Source organism: Polypterus senegalus, chromosome 1 (assembly GCF_016835505.1).
Source record: "Polypterus senegalus isolate Bchr_013 chromosome 1, ASM1683550v1, whole genome shotgun sequence".
In the NCBI taxonomy this organism is placed as follows: Eukaryota; Metazoa; Chordata; class Cladistia; order Polypteriformes; family Polypteridae; genus Polypterus; species Polypterus senegalus.
In genome coordinates, this window is record NC_053154.1 from 32,191,380 (window position 1) to 32,209,287 (window position 17,908).

Here is a 17,908-nt window from a genome sequence, read left to right on the forward strand (position 1 = left end):
CTAAGTCAGAGCCTCAAACTTAAACCAATTTCACTCCAACCAGTTGCTTAATGAGGCGCCGAGTCTTGTTGTTAATTAAACCCGTTCTCTAATTCCATGACATTTCTGAAATTGTTGATTTTCTCTTTTCTAAGAGCGCCGTTCAAATGTTTTGTGGACCTGAGCAGATCAACATTCCTGAGACCTTCATCTTTCTTTATTTCCAGATATTACATGACAGACATTGTTTGTTGGTCATGTTTTGGCACATTTTGGATCTCATTATTGTTTGGCTGCTAATTAAGGAAAAAGAAACAATTAAGGGGTCTGAATCTTCAAACACAAGTCAATTAAAATTAATTCAAAAGAAGTTAATTAGCAGCAAAAACAGGCCACTGATTAAGAAAAGGGTTAGAATGAGAACTTGCAGCCACTGCGGCCATCGAGGTCTGGAGTTTGAGACCACTGTTTTAGATGATCATTTTGTGCTATGGTAAATGAAGAAGTAGCAGTAAACACTTACCTCTCATTTGCATGAACCTGGATCTGCTGTAAATTCCAGTCAAGCCATTGCCTGTACACAGTCTGCATATAATTTCTGTGTTTGCATGTCTTTGTTGACCTTGGGGTCTCTGATTTTCTGCCATTTCCCAAAGATAACTGTGTAAAGGTGTACTGGTGACTGTCACCTGGTGCTGCATTATTGAACTGGTGTGTCTGTGTGTGTGTGTGACAGTGTCGCCTCCTTGGATTAAGAATGATGTCGCTTCTGACATCATAAGAAAACTCAGGAGATGGGATCAATCAGTCTGATATATAGCAGGGGAGAAAATAAGTGAGGATTAAGAAAAAGGCAGAGAAAAAACACAGTCAAATAAAGCTTGTGAATGGAAGAGCCTTGCCATCTGTTAGAGACTGGTAGCCATTCTGGCGGCTTCCCATTCAGGGTTCATTTCTTCTGTTAGAGACTGGCAGCCATTCTGGTGGGGTGATTCTTACCTTGAGGGTTATGACAATAAACAGCTGGATGTGCATACATAAATGGAGATGTTTTAATTCATGGCATCACTACAGTGAACAAATAATTATAGAGCAGCGTGTTGGCCTCACAAATCCAAGCACATGTGTCTGAATTCCAGGTCATTGTTTTGATTGTCTGCATAAATTTTTTCTCAGTTCACCAATCTGATCCAATGTCCCAGAGACATACATGTTAATTGGTGAGTTTAAATTGCCACAATACGAGAGTCATGTGCCTTGTTCTCGTGCAGTCAGGAGAAGGATGAATAAATGGAAATTAATGCTATAGGGCACCAAGACAGAAAGCAGGCATAAGATATGAACTCAGGATACTGCCCCATAAAGAAATAAGACTTATTTCGTTACATTATGTAAAACACGGGCCTTTGTCACGCAACGGAACAATGTTTCAGCACATTCTGGTTTTAGAGAAGAAACCTGGGAGTCATTTGTACTCTTTGTTAATCGCATTTCCTTCTGCAATATTCTTTTCACAGAAGGAAATGCGATTAAAGTGCACTTCTTATAAGATTTATGTACTTAATTTATGCAACAACTTTTGCTATCAGTGAGAATAAACAAAATAGTGCAAAAGAAATCTCTCAGCAGAGATAAAATATTACTTTTTTTACCATCTGATTCATGATCTTCTTACTTTTCTTTTCTTTCCGATGCCACTGAGATGTCAGTTGCGGTCAAGCTGTACCTCCATTGCTCAACGCTTTCAGGATATGTCTGCCCACTGGGCACAGCTCAGTTTCACTTCACTTTCCTCAATGGAAGGAACTGAGTGGTTCATCCTAAGGTTCAAATTGAAGCATTGTGCCAAACTGCTTGTGTTAATATTTTTGAGTCACTGCTCTCCACATATACAGGTACAGAATGACCGCTAAATGATTTTGAGCAGGTCACTTGAAGTGCCTGCACATTGATTGTAATAAATGAAAGGGAACAATTATACTCCAGTTGAAAAGTACTGCTTAAAATAAAAACTGTTTCAAAATAAACACAATCTGAATGTAATGATCAGGGATTATTAAAACAGTTAAAGTTAAAAGGGTGCTAAAATGTTTATTAAAAAACAAAATTATAAAACATATTCATAATATACTGTACATAGTCTTCTAGCGACTTCACATTGCAGGCATCAACAGCAATCTGAATATTATAATACAATCAAAATACTGCCAGCTGTAGCACAATATTTGGGAGAGGACATTTTGATAACAGAGTATATGGTTTTCACTGTAAATAGTGTAATATTGTAAATATTTTTTTCTTATTGTTTAAATGTCTGTTGCCTTTCCTCACACTGTCTGCATTTAGCTTTTTTGTATTAAATACTCACAATTTTGTTACCTACAAATCATTGTTGTTTTTAACAGCTGTAAATAAAACATGTAAATGTATTAAAAGTGAGGTTCTCTGGTTATTTGTAGCCTTTCCCTTGTTTGCTCCCATTTCCCCTCATTATACGCTGTTAAAAAGTCATCCTTACTTATCAGATATTAGAAGATAGGAACCTCTGGGTCAGCAGCTAGTAGCGAGTATCTCTGAAATGGCCACTACTTGTGCATCATGTCTGAGTTTTGACCCCACAAGTATTAATACATTGTCTCATTTTCTAATAATTCTGAAGAGGTGTTGTGACCAGGGAATTGAAGGCTCCAAAGCTGATGTCTTACAGGGATGCAGTTCTGCGACAGTCAGATATAAGGAAGGATATGTACACTGGCTGGAACAACGTATGATGCCCTGAAGCAAAAAGAAATGACAACCCCCAGGAGACAATGTAAATTGTGGACATACTACTTAACCCAGAAGAGCCATAGGTGATAGAAGTGCAACTTTGGGTGGAAGTATATAATCCTCCCCCAGACCATTACATGTACACACAGTCCGGTAAGGAGAATTATGAGACCATGCCGTCCAGAGTAAAGAGATCTGCCCTCAAGATCTGGCCCTTTAAGTACAATGGATGGGACTCCAGAGCCTGCTGGAAGGAGCTCAACCACAATGTCTTTGAATTAAGAATGATGTCGCCTCTGACGTCATAAGAAAACTCAGGAGATGGGATAAACCAGTCTGATATATAGCACGGAGGAGAAAATAAGTGAGGATTAAGAAGAAGGCAGAGAAAAAGATATGGTCAAATAAAGCTTGTAAATGGAGGAGCCATGCCATCTCTTAGAGACTGGTAGCCATTCTGGTGGACCTGGGTTTGCTTTCTGTTTCCTGTTGTTTTAACTTTCTTATTTTGCATATGATGGCCTCTTTGGATATTATTGTGATAAGAGACTGTGATGAGAGAATTCTCCAGTACTTTCCAGCAGCTAATTACCTAAGTTGCATAATCAGGTTTGTTTTCATATGGCACAGCCAAAACAACAAAAAAATTGTAAAAAAAAAAAGAAACATATACAAGTAATAACAGCCAGAATTTTTAAATACAATTCATTATTTAAATATTTGCTACTTTTGTTCCAGTGCTTTGTCGTTTGCTAATTCACAAGCGAAATTTGATAAATTAAACTTATTTGCTCTGTCTTTCCTTATACACATCCAGTTGGCCTCTTCTTTAGCCAAGATCTTCAAAATTTGCTTAAATTCCCATGATGTTCTAAAAACAGTCACCTACAAAAAATAAGAAATAGGCATATTAACAATATTGGTTGTAATAATAATTACACAAATTAGTATTCAAAACACAATTATTATGAGCTACTGATGCCAGCTTAACATGCACACATTTGGAATGGTGGAAGACAGCTCTTTGTAAAATGAGTATTATCACAAATTTCTGTGCAATAAAAAAGATATTGATAAGCAAGATCCTTACACATGATAAAAATAATATGTATTCATAATAAATAACGACGAAAAATAGTATTATAATAGTGTGAAACAAGCGAGAGCTTCTCACCGCAGCAGTCTCTTCAGTTTTGCAATATGTGTGGGTGAGCTTCACCCAACATTATTAAAAATACAGTAAGAGAAGACAACTCCAAGTGCAACACACTGAAGTAGTTGATATTGGCTATGCCAGTTAAATCAAATAATTACAAATGATCTTGCAACAAATACTGAAAAGGCAAATGAAGAATTAAAAACTCCCGTTCCCACCTTCCACATGTTTGATTGATGTGCTTGGCTTGCCACAATGGGATCCCATGGCAAAAAAAAATTGTGCTTGTTGCAATTTGTTGCATGTTTAGGCAGTTTGTTGTGGATCAAAAATAATGTGGCCATTATTTGTGTTGTAATCAGTCATCAGACCCTCAGGGAAAAGTCTGTGCCCCCCAGCTAAATTTGTCCTGACACCGAACTTGCTTCATGGTTGAGTTATTAACGTATTGTAATTATCATAGCAATAGGCAGATGGGGCACAGATATCAAAAGAGCCATGTTTGCTGCACATTTTTATTTTGATAATTAACTAAAAAATAGCGTGGCGCAGTGATACCGCTACTGCCTTGCAGTACGGGAACCAGTGTCCGTATCCCTGGTGGCTTGCATGTTCTCCCCGTGTTTTTGTGTGTTTCCTCTTGGTGCTCCAGTTTCCTCCCACTGTCCAAAGACATGAAGCTTAACTGAACTGGTGACACTAATGTGTCTCTGGTGTGTGTGTGTGTATATGTGTGCTTGCCCTGCTAGCACCCAGGGATAGTTCCTGCCTTTGCACCGTATGCTATATGGGATGGGCTCCAACTCCCTGCAACCTTGTGTGATAAGAGGTTAGTAGTAAAATGTGATTTTTAAATAAATAATTAAGAGTGTGTAGGCTCCGAACGGGTGTGAGTGTGCGCATGCCGCTGATTGCACATTTAAGTGTAAATGCGAGCGGATCAGACAGATGCCTCATTCACACCTCTGAGTAGGTGGATGATGATACTTCAACCAATTGGGTAATAAAAACAGGATAGGGAGCCACCATGGCAGAGAGGTGGATGAGATCAAAGTAAAGAGTGAAATCAAAAACAAGAAGAGAATCAGATCACATCAATGAGAAAGAGAGAATGGATGGGAGGAGAAAGAGGCAGGATTGTGTGGAGCTCGTGGGGTGAAGACTGGAAGGAGGTGATCACTGGAAGTGAGTGGCAGGCCACGCTTGTGTGTGGAGCTGGTGAAGGGATGCTTCAACTGAGGAACCCAGACAGGAGTAGGAGTGGCCCCATTGTACAGCGCAGATGGACTGGCTGAGGGAGATGTGAGTGGTGGGGTTCAGCGGGGAGTCCTACAGGTGCCGTAGCACTTGCAATAGGACCCTGAACATGTGATTTAGTGAATTACTGCATCTGTCAGCAGATTTTCAAAAGAGGTATTGGGGCTTGTGTCTTTTTTTAAAACAAGAACCTGTCTGGGATTTTATTCTCATTTTATAGAAAACATGTATTGTTTCTTTTTAACCTGCATCTATCACCTTTGATTTTATAGATTATTTATTTATTTATGGAAGATCGTACTGCTCTGTTGGACACTGTGTCTGTTGGATTTTATTAAAAGCACTTTGCTCATTTGCACCAACCCCTTGCTGACTGAGCGTGTCCTCATTTACCCGGCTCATCTTGGTTAACAACTTTCGATGACTCAGGGTTCAAGAGGCTCCTGGTTGCACCTGTGAGCGTAGAGCCAACCCGGATTGTCAGACCCTATTAGCAAATGAACATGATGTAAAAATAGTAATGCAATTTCATTTCTAGTACTTTTCTTCATGACTTTAAACAGCAAGGTTTCACATAGTATAATATCTTAAAGTAGGTAAATGCAGTGCTGAGATTAGCATTTTAGAATATAGATATATTGAGTAAAATACACAGAAATGTAATATGAAAACAATTATAATAATGAAAAGCAAAAAAATAGAAATAAAATGAAAAGGAATTTGCAAAAATAAGTTTGAACATAAATATCGAACTCAAAATATGTTATTTAAGAATATAAAGTTAACATGACATATATCAAGTAAACCATAACATTACAAAACTAATTGTCCAGAAGAAATAAAAGCAAAACAGGTGGTGTTAAGTGGGGATGTAAAAGTGTGTGTGTGTGTCTCGTGTGCGCCTGTGTGTGTGTCTGTCTCTGTCTCTGCACAGGGAATGCACAGGAAGAGACTGAACACGTGGCGTGTGACCCCGTGCATGCGCACTTCACCAGAAGGCACACACAAGGACACCTGGACGCACACAGGGGTTTCCTGTGTGTGTGTCTGTCTCGCGCGCGCCTGTGTGTGTGTGTCTGTCTCGCGTGTGCCTGTGTGTGACTATCTCTCTCTCTGCACAGGGAATGCACAGGAAGAGACAGAACACATGCCGTGTGGCCACACACATGCACACTTCACCAGAAGGCACACACACGGACACCTGGACGCACACAGGGGTTTTATTAAAGAGGATGTGTTTTACAGTAGATGCCTCAATGCAGACAGTAACTTCCATGTGCATTTTAAAATGATGATGATTATTATTATTATATTTTAAAAGACAAGGTTACAGAGGGATATTATAATTACCCAAATTACCCAAGTATTAACTGAGCTAACTTTACAAATAGAGTACAAGAGTGGGTGTTTTTAGTCACAGCCTGTTAAAGCACCAATGTGGAGAGAAACCAGTCTAGATTTAGTATTTTTACGGTAAGGATAGAATTGAGGGCACAGAGGATTTTCAGAATTGGGTCATATTAAAAGTGGTGTCACTCAAGGGTCCATGCTGGAGCTGTTGCTATTTTTAATACACATTGTCACAGACATGCAAGTAGGAGACAGCTAAAGGGCCTGGGTAACCGTAATACTACAGCAGACCAGGGAGTGGCAGAGTGTGCTGACAGACTCTCTCAGTTTTTTGCAGACGATTCCTGGGAAATCTCACCAGGTTCCGGCGCCTCTGATGATGCCACTTCCAGCTCCAGCACCTCTGATGACGTCACTACCGGCTTCGGCACCTCTGATGACGTCACTTCCGGTTCCGGCATAGATGACATCATTTCCTTACCCAGCCCTTAAAACCGTCATCTTACCTCCAAATATTTCATTCTGTCTTGGACTCAGTATTGTGAATATCTCTGTTCAAATATTTCAAAACTTTTGCAGCTGGGATATAATATACGGGTGGCTGCCCCAAACCTTTATGATGTCTGGAGACTCATTCTTGTTACAACATATATGATATAGATATGAATATAAACAACAAACTCTTCAAGTTTACAGTTGATACCAAGATAGGTGGATTGGCAGATAATTTAGAATCCATTGAATCATTTCAGGGGGATTTGGATAGCATACAGGGCAGATTTGTGGTAGATGAAATTTTATGTAAATAAATGTATTAAATGTTTGAATCAAAACAGCTAGATCTGAGCACAAAACTAGAGGTCTGAAAATTGAAAGTACCCCTTTTGAGAAGGACCTAGGAATCATAATGGACTTATCACTGTCAACCTCCAGATGTTGTTTGGAAGTGATTAAGAAGGCTTTCAGAATGTTAAGTTATATAGAACCATGATGTGTAGAGTACAAGTCATAGGAGGTCATGCTGAAGTGTTAAACTGCACTGGTGATCCCTAACCATGAGTATTGTGTGCAGTTGTGGTCTCCACATTACAAAAAGAAATACAGCAGTGATAAAAAAAATGGCCTGAGAAGAGCAACTTGGCAGATTCCAGGACTGCAAAGGAAGACATGATGAAAGATTAAAGGAGTTGGACTTTTTCAGTTTAAGTAAATCGAGATTAATTGGTGGCATAAATGTTTAAAAATGTTAAAAACTTGACTTGATGTTGTTTTTGACGAATTTGATTATTAGGATTGGCAAGTTTTGTTGGACTGAAAGGCCTAGTCTTGTCAAAAGCTTTTCTAATGGTCTCATGTTCTAATTATGGCCAGATCCTGACAATCACAATAGTGGTTTCTGCGGTACTTCTGATCATAAAACAAGTGCTACACACTGTGGCGGCTAAAATATAAGAAACTTAAAGAAAAAGGCAAAGGTAGCAATCTATACAAAAAATGCACAAAACATGTTTGAAAATGAACTGAATAAAACCAAGACGGGGGAGAAGGAAGAGAAGGGGGCATTCTCTAGGCTTGTGCATTAATAGTAAATATAAATTAAAATTCTGGAGAGATTTCTTCACACTGATAGTAAATAGAAATTAAAATTCTGGAGAGATTTCTTCCTGATAGGGATGCTTTGTTCAACTATTTCAGTTGTTATCACCAAGACCATCACTACAAGATATGATTGAAAGTGAGTGTGACTAAATTAGTGAATTGGTGAGTGATATTGAATGTAGCTGAGAAATGAAGCACAGTGAATGATATGGTACTGTGTTATACAGAAATAGCCAAATAAAAGCATATGGTGTTACATATTGTGTGTGTGTATATATATATATATATATATATATATAAAAGCTCCATAAAGTATACAACATAACACAATGAACTTCTTATTATAGGATAACTTTAAAAATTAAACTTCTTTAATTAGTTATCCTAAGCTGTATTGCTTTCTAATCTTTCAGAAAAGCTAGCTGGGGCTTAGGTGACTCTGTAAATTCTAAGTCATATAATTATGTTAATTTCACTGCAGGAGGTAAAGGATGTGCAATCGCAGTTTTTTCAACATTTTAGTAGATATTTTAGTGGAGTTTACTAGTGCTCTCATGATAAACTCTGACCTATGGCATTATCAGAGATGCTTGTCTTTTCATAACAGGAAAGTAGCAGTTTGCCGTACTGCTTGTGCTTAAAAGGATTAAAAGACTGCGGTACAGGTGAGAAGATGTTAATATGATACAGTTTTCTAAATGGGTCAGATTAAAATTCAAAAACACATAGAGAAAGGAACTAAACACTAGAGATGTTACTGAGCACATAACGAATTCAAAAACAGATGGAGATTCAAATCAAAGCCAGTGCTTATTTGCAGCAAGAGGTTGGAAATCACTGTACTATACATGACAACTGGACATAAAGGCTAAAGGAAACCCTTGTCCAAAGAGGTGGAGTTCAAGAAAGGTCCAAAGGAGATGAAGAAGCAGTTCTCATTTAACTGGACATTCATTTCAAAACATTATTTACATCAGAGCTGTATTGTAGCGAAAATTCAATCAGAATTTACAAAATAATATTTAGGAGATGAAAATGAGAAACAACACTTAAGGCAGGAGTGAAACCCTGGCTATTCCATTACATAAGTAAGCAGTGACAGCTTAGGTTGTCATTATTGCTTATTGCTAACACTTTTGTATTTCATCATCATGTGAAAGGAATGGAGATTCCCATCTGAAACGGAATACTGTGGTCCAAGGTTCAATATACAATACTATCTATAAAGAGTTAATAATCTACAGTATACAGTATTCTTTCATGTCTGTCTAAAGTACTTGAAATACTCCAGTCTTTATTAATAAGGGTTTAACCTTAAAAACAATATTTTTGCTTTCCATCTCATCACATTTTCTGAAACCAATTTTCCTGGTGAGGGTTGCAGTGGCAGCAGGCCAAGTAGGTCAGCCAAAACTTCCCTGTCCTCAGTTACAGATTTCATCTTTTCCTGGGGAATTGTGCAGGCATTCTTAAAACCACTTGAGAGATTTAAACCCTCTAAAGTGTCCTGGATCTTCTGCAGGGTCTCAGCCTAAGGAGAAATGGGAGACTATGGGGAGCCAACTGAGGGGGCATCCTTACGAAATGTCCAAACAACCTCAGCTTGCTCTTCCAATATGGAGGAGTGACTCTGCTCTGAATTGCTGAACTTCTCACCCTATCACGCAGTGTCAGCCCAACCACCCTGTGAAGAAACATCATTTCCGCTGCTTGTACTTGTGATATAGAACCTCTAACCTCTCTCTCTCTCTCTCTCTCATTTCTCCTAGGGCACAAAGCAGAAAATGGCCGACAGTGGGGTAACTCGCGTTGAAATCGTAGTTGAGTAACTCCAAGCACTTGATGAACAGATTCAGAAACTCCTGTCCCGACGGAAATACCTGAGAAATCTGAAGGCCCGGCTGTTGGATAAACCGTCCTTGCCATCTGGAACCGGCGAAACATCAACCCCGCGTTGTGCCGACCTCACCCCCGCGTCTCGTAGGAGCGGCGCGCTGCTGACCTCGGTGGATTTCAGCTATGCAGGCGGGGGTTCAAGGCCAGAGCACCTCCATCGGCACAGGCGAGCATTTTATCTCAGAACCGGTTTGACCCTCTCCGCGTCCCCATTTCGCCTTCAGCACCTGGTGATGTATTAGTGGTAGGTGATTCTATCGTTAGAAACCTTAATGTCGCATGCCCTAATGCAAAATCGTTTGTTTCTTGTTTTCCCGGTGCTCGTGTCCGAGATGTAATGAAACGTGCGCCAGCAGTCTACGAGAAACACAAGGAGACGGCAGTTGGATCAATCGTCTTGCATGCCGGCGTAAACGATATAAGGCACCGACAATCAGAAATCCTGAAGGCTGACTTCGCAGCTCTAATTAAAGACACGAAGGAGAGGACCCCATCGGCAAAGATCTTCGTTTCGGGTCCACTACCTCTCGTCAGACGATCCAACGAGTACTACAGTCGTCTGCTAGGGTTGAACAACTGGCTACAGGGTTTCTGCAAGAAGAAGGATGTCGGTTTCATCAACAATTGGAATCTCTTTTTGGAAAGGCCGCGTCTCTTCAAGCGTGATGGCCTGCATCCGAACAGTTTCGGTGCCCGGGTCCTCTCCGAAAACATATCGAAGGTAATTCGTTTTTCTTGACTATCTATCTCTGCTCTTAACCCCTTCCGAAATAATACTGCTGTGCCAGGACATGATGAATGTTTAATAGAGTCCTCCGTTAACTCTTTCAGGGCTGATGTCAACTTTTGTCAAAATTCAGGAGTAGAGGACGGTAATCGGCTGTAAACTGCAACAAAAGTCACCCTTACGTTTTTAGGTCGACTTTCTTTGCTAGAAGGAAAGTTACATAGCATTGTTGATTTAACCCTCGATTCCCTACGCGTGCATGAGTAGCGAAGAGCAAACAACCTCTACATTGTCATCAACATCTGGCGAAAGACCAAAGCAAGATACTCCATGGATGTTTTACGTAATTTCGTTGAATAGGACTCTGACTTGTTGGACTCCGAGTTTGACGTAAGTGATCTGGAGATGGAGATCAAAAATGAAAGTAAGGTACCAGCATCATCTGATCGGTTCCTAGCTGATTGTGGTGGTGAACACCTTAGTGTAGGTGATGCACCTACAGCAGCGTTTGCCTGGCAGGACCTCCACTTATGATGACAAGAGGTACAAACCATTCTGCATCACACTGCAACCGACATCCGTGCAAGGACAGCCAGGCAGCTGGCCCACCGTGCATTCCTGCTGACCATCGAGGTGTTCCCAACGCAGCCACTGCCGCCAAACACGACGAACATGCACCAACAGCAGTCGCAGCACATAGCAAAAGACATTTATTGTTGACTTATGTGTGAAACCATTGCTTGGTGTGCTTTTCAGAAAACAGAGTTTTTTCGGAGAAAATATTCAGCCTTCAAAGAGTTAAAGTGCACACCATTAATACTGTAATAAGCAATCTCAATGCACGTAGAAAACCTAGGAAATACGGCATAAACTCCAATAATCTAATTAAAATGACTATTTTAAAGGAACAATGTATTAAAACTATAAAAACAGATCACAGATTAAACAAAAAATGCACACAGAGCGGCGCTAATAATAATAATTTAGTTCCTATTCCAAAGAACAATAACGCACATACTACTCATCTCTGCACCTCTGAAACATTAAATATGGCACTATTAAATGTTAGAGCTTTAACTAACAAAACGTTTTTTATCAACGATCTTATTAGAAACGTGGCTTAAATCAGATGCCGCGGCAGTTTTAATCGAATCTGCGCTTCCGGATTACAGTTTTACTCGTGCAGACCGCCAGGGAAAAAGGGGGGGTGGATTGGCTAACATTTACTCGAGCCGATTAAAATGTAAAGATGTCAGTTTTGGTAAGTTCAAGTCCTTTGAGTATCTCGCCATTGTTATCCATGAAGATTCTCAAGTTCTAGTACTATCCGTGTATAGACCTCCTAAATATAACGCGCGTTTTTGAGGAATTCTCTGACTTAATGTCAATTTTAATTACTAACTATGACACACTCCTAATAGTTGGTGACTTTAATTTTCATATAGATAATCAGTGTGATCTAAAAGTAAAAGAATTTATGAACCTTCTGGATTCTTTTGATCTGAGACAACTCATAAATCAGCCTACACATAAAGCAGGTCATACATTAGACTTAGTGATTACTAAAGGACTGAAAGTTGATATAAAACAGATCATTGATATTGGTCTATCAGACCATTTTCTTCTACTTTTAATATAGAAATAATGATAAAAAACACTCATGAGAAGCACATTGTTAAAAACGCTTCTTTGATTCGGCAGCAGCTTTAAAACTTACAAACATTTTAAGCAATCAGTCCGTTTATAGTGCCAGCTATAATAGCGAGGATAATGTAAATAGTAAGGTGGAAAGATTTAATTCTAAAGTAAGAGCTGCTGTTGACATAGTTGCACCTGAAAAGACAGTGAAAAAATCTTCTAGCATTGTTATACCATGGAAGACCCAAAGAGTGTCTGATTTAAAGAGAACATGTCGTAGAGCTGAGCGTCAATGGAGGAAGAGTAAACTTACTATCCACCACGAAATATTAAAAGTCAAAATAACAGAATACAATAACACTGTCCGTCTTGAGAGAAGCTGCTATTTCTCCAAGATTATAAATAACAATGCTAGTAATCCCAGAGTCTTATTTTCAACAATTGATCGCCTACTAAACCCAGGTAGCTCAAAGGAATGCCTCCTAAGTGCTTCCAGTGAAACCTGTGAGGCTGTCGCTGTATTTTCAATCAAAAATTAATGATATTAGAAATAACATAGTATATCTCCCCAACACTAAGGATCCTCCTAAACCCCAGCATCCTGTTATAAACAAATTAAACTCTTTCACTAGGATAGATTTACCTGATTTAAAGAAAATAATCTCTCAATTAAAACCCTCCACCTGCGTCCTTGACCCGATACCAACAAAGTTTTTCAAAGAAGTATCAGGCATGCTAATTGATAATGTTCTGGACATAGTAAATTCGTCACTAGATACGGGGGTCTTCCCAGACTGTCTTAAGACTGCTGTAGTTAAACCCCTACTTAAGAAACATAATCTTGACCCTCGCTCTTGAAAATTTTAGACCCATCTCTAACCTGCCTTTCTTAAGTAAAGTTCTGGAGAAGGCAGTCATTATGCAGTTAAATGACTACCTCAATAAACATGCTATTCTTGATAAATTTCAGTCGGGTTTTAGAACAAATCACAGCACAGAAACTGCACTCGTTAAAGTAGTAAATGACTTGCGAGTGAATGCAGACAGAGGCCATTTATCTGTTCTCATCCTTTCCAGGCCACAGTTGTAAATAAGAAACATGTTCTTAATCTGTTTTGCCTGGTTAAATAAAGGTAAATAAAATAAAAATAAAAATCCTCTTAGATCTGAGTGCTGCATTTGACACCATTGATCACAACATTCTTAGAAATCGCCTTAGTCAATGGGTGGGCCTCTCTGGCATGTCTTAAATTGGTTTGAATCCTACCTGACAGGGAGAAAATTTTTTGTTAGTTGTGGGAATTACAACTCGAAGACACATGATATCCAGTATGGTGTTCCACAAGGCTCTATCCTGGGTCTGCTGTTATTCTCAATCTACATGCTTCCGTTAGGTCAGATTATCTCGGGGCACAACGTGAGCTACCACAGCTATGCTGATGACACACAGCTGTACTTATCGATAGCTCCTGATGACCCCGATTCTATTGATTCACTAACAGAATGTCTGACTTGTATCTCAGAATGGATGAATAGTAATTTTCTCAAGTTAAATAAAGAGAAAACTGAAATTTTAGTGATCAGCAATAATGGATACAATGAGGCTATTAGAAATAAACTGGATACATTAGGATTAAAAGTCAAGACGGAGGTAAAAAGCTTAGGGGTGATTGTTGACTGTAATCTGAATTTTAAATCACATATTAATCAGATCATTAGGACAGCATTTTTTCACTTAAGAAACATAAGTAAAGTTAGACCTCTTATATCACTGAAAGATGCTGAGAAATTAGTTCACAAGTTTGTTTTCAGTCGACTAGATTACTGTAACGCACTCCTCTCAGGACTACCCAAAAAAGATATAAATCGTTTACAACTAGTGCAGAATGCAGCTGCTAGAATCCTAACTAGGAAAAGAAAATCCGAACACATTTCTCCAGTTTTGATGTCACTACACTGGTTACCTGTGTCATTCAGGATTGACTTTAAAATTCTGCTTATGGTTTATAAAGCCTTAAATAATCTCGCCCCATCTTATATATCGGAATGTCTGACACCTTATATTCCAAATCGTAACCTCAGATCCTCAAATGAGTGTCTCCTTAGAATTCCAAGAACAAAACTTAAAAGAAGTGGTGAGGCGGCCTTCTGCTGCTATGCACCTAAAATCTGGAATAGCCTGCCAATAGGAATTCGCCAGGCTGATACAGTAGAGCACTTTAAAACACTGCTGAAAACACATTACTTTAACATGGCCTTTTATAACTTCATTTTAATCGTAATTTAACTTAATCCTGATACTCTATATGTTCAATCTCCTCAAAATAACTATTCATGGTGGCTCTAAAATCGGTACTGACCCCTACTCTCTTTTCTGTTTCTTTTTCCGGTTTCTTTGTGGTGGTGGCCTGCGCCACCACCACCTACTCAAAGCTTCATGATGCTCAAACAATGATGGACGGATTAAAAGGCAGAAGTCTACGTGACCATCATCATCATCAAGCCCTTCCGTGAAAATCCTAAATCCAAAGAGGACTGTTTCATTTATATTAGGTAGAATGCCCAGAGGGGACTTGGCGGTCTCATGGTCTGGAATCCCTACAGATTTTATTTTTTTCTCCAGCCGTCTGGAGTTTTTTTTTGTTTTTCTGTCCCCCCTGGCCATTGAACCTTACTCTTATTCGATGTTAATGTTGATTTATTTTGTTTTTTAATTGTGTCTTTCATTTTTCTATTCTTTAATATGTAAAGCACTTTGAGCTACTGTTTGTATGAAAATGTGCTATATAAATAAATGTTGTTGTTGTTGTTGTATCATTCTTTTTGTCATTACTCACAGCTAATGACCATAGGTAAGGACAGGGATGTAGATCGACTGGTAAACCAAGAGTTTTGTCTGCATACTCAGCACCGTGAACCAATACAGCTCTCACAGGACAGCTGATGTCGCTCCAATTTGCTTGTCGATCTCACTTTCCCATTTTTCATCATTTATGAAAAAGACCCCAAGATGCTTGAAGATCCCAAGATGCTTGAACTGTCCTCTAAGGACAGTTGTTCCCAATTGACCTGGGGCCTCATGTATAAACGGTGCGTATGCACAGAAATGTTGTGTAAGAACGTTTCCACGTTCAAATCGCGATGTATAAAACCTACACTTGGTGTAAAGCCACGCACTTTTCCACGGTACCTCATACCATGTCATACTCAAATTCTCCGCTTGGTTTTGCATAGCCATAGTATTCCAAATACCATAACTGCTTTAGTGATGTTACTCTCACTGTCCATCTTCTTCTTTTTCTTCTTTCAGCTGATCCCTTTAAGGGTTGCCACAGCGGATCATCTTTTTCCATATTACTCTCACTGCACCACTTGAAGTATTTATATCACTGTATCTGAGTGGGGAATCACAGCAGCAGCTGATCGGAAAGAGAATTATCAGTATACAGCATCAAGCACACTCTGCCTCAGCCACAGCAAAACGTTTCAAAGCCTTTCCTGTATGGACCTCATGATTCAGAAACAGTTTCATCCCAAGAACTATAAACGCACTCAATCAAGTGCTCTTTGTAGAAATGTTTGTACTTATAAGTACAATCACCCCACTGTAAACTTGCACTACAGTCATAATATTACACAACCTGTGGCACTTTATAAAGCGCGTATTTACATATGATGACGATATAATTTTTAAGATGAAATGCAGCAAAATATGTTGATTATATTATACAGATAAAGCTTATCTGTATAATAATCTGCATTGTTAATAATTAAACATGTGAGGACACGGTGCAGCAGTGCTAGCAAGTTCACGAAGTGTTTCTGCTTTGCGCTGTGTATTTGCTGAGGCTGGCGAGACACTGAAAGGATAGAAGGACAGAATAATTAAACACGTATTATGAAGATATTTCAATGTCTCTTAAAAGTTTTGAAGAATTGTTGTTGTAAGCTTACAGATGGCTTAACGTCTATTACAGAGCTGATTGTGTGGCGATTGGGTTTTTGGGGAAAGAAAAGTAAGGACAGGAATTTGACGTTAGTACGTTTGAAAGAGACAGTACTGCTACAATAATTTATTTCATTGAAGGTCGCGCATGGCACAGCAGCATCTTGTGTGAGACATTAACAATCACTGCGCCATCGTGTTCCCAAGTTTAATAACATACTTTCATTCCAATCATTATGAAAATGATATCACGTATACATCTCAGTATTTTAATTATTCAGAGAACTGTAATATCACGAATGTAATGGATTCTGTGTCCTGTCGGAGAAAGAGAAAGAACGGAAGCACGTAGTGATTCACACACATAGAGCACATTGAAGATCAAATATAAAACAAAGCATTTAATGTGCTACTTTATGTACGATAGGATTTGAGAAACTAGTAAATTAAATGATTTTAAGATGAAGTTTATGATGTTCTACTTTAATGACAAAATAAACTACGTAATTAAAGTGGAAACTTCGAGATTAAAGTTGACATTTCGTGCTTTTTTCCTACTGTGTGCCTATTTTTTTTGTCTGTACCCTAATAAGCTCAGATGGTGGGCTACAACTCACCTTTTCACAGCGACTTTGATATGTGAATTCGTTTTTATTTCCGGCGCTGTGCGACTTTGTGAACTTGAGCTTTCGAGTTTCTCCGACATGCTATGTCACTCGATCAACTTCTTTTTGTTGAATATACCACTGTTTAAATCAACAGATAGTATGTTTTTCCTTTGCCTCCACTTGGTATTCACTGAAATTCTTATATTTTCCCCCGTGCTTTTCCCATTCTCTTTTTACAGAACGCTGAGCATAAGGGCTATTTATATTGATTTGCATATTCAAAGAGGCGTAATTCTGGGTGGAATTGGGGCGGGACAGCAGGAACGTGCACGTGCGTTACTTTTCTCGCTGACCGGGATTTATGGAGAGGAAGAACGTGGAAGTTAGACGCACAGATTCCTGCATCTGGATTTTTCTGTGCATAAGCACATTTCAGCTTTTGTGCTTACGTCATGTTATAGTGCGAATTCTACGCACGGCGTTATCCATAAGGCCCCTGGGGATTGTAAAACTCTTTTCTGAGAGAGAACCAAGACCTCAGACCTGGAGGTGCTCATCCCCATCCCTGCTGTTTCACACTGGGCAATTGCTTGACTGTGTGCTGCCTTTCCAAACGGACACCCTCACATCCTCGCCTGCACTTGGATAAGCTACATAACAAAGACACTTCATAAAGCTTTTGTTTTAAGTCAAATAGATTATTTTAATGCACTCTTATGAGGGCTACCAAGAAGTTTTAAATCAGCGACAGCTTGTTCAAAATGCATTAACGAGAATCTTAAGGAAAAAGAAGAATTTGAACACATTTAACTGTAATTTGCATCTTTACATTTGTGGCCTGTATGTTTTAGAACTGAATTTAAAATGCTCTTTACTGTGTATACATTTCTGAACAAGCATGTTTATTGCTATATGTCTCAATACATTTTACAAATAAAGATATGTCAAACTAATACTGTTGAATATTTTAAAAACATGCCAAA

At 39.0% G+C, this 17,908-nt stretch overlaps 1 protein-coding gene across 1 annotated transcript in view; it reads right to left on the minus strand.

The window, feature by feature from the left end:
* Nucleotides 1-2,050: 2,050 nt before the first annotated feature.
* Nucleotides 2,051-17,908, minus strand: part of LOC120523939 (leukotriene B4 receptor 1-like) — a 70,262-nt gene continuing 54,404 nt past the window's right edge. Inside the window, exon 4 of the mRNA XM_039745672.1 lies at nucleotides 2,051-3,633. Within this exon, the coding sequence (XP_039601606.1) occupies nucleotides 3,620-3,633 (14 nt within the window). The 3' untranslated portion in view covers nucleotides 2,051-3,619. The remainder of the gene's footprint in view (nucleotides 3,634-17,908) is intronic.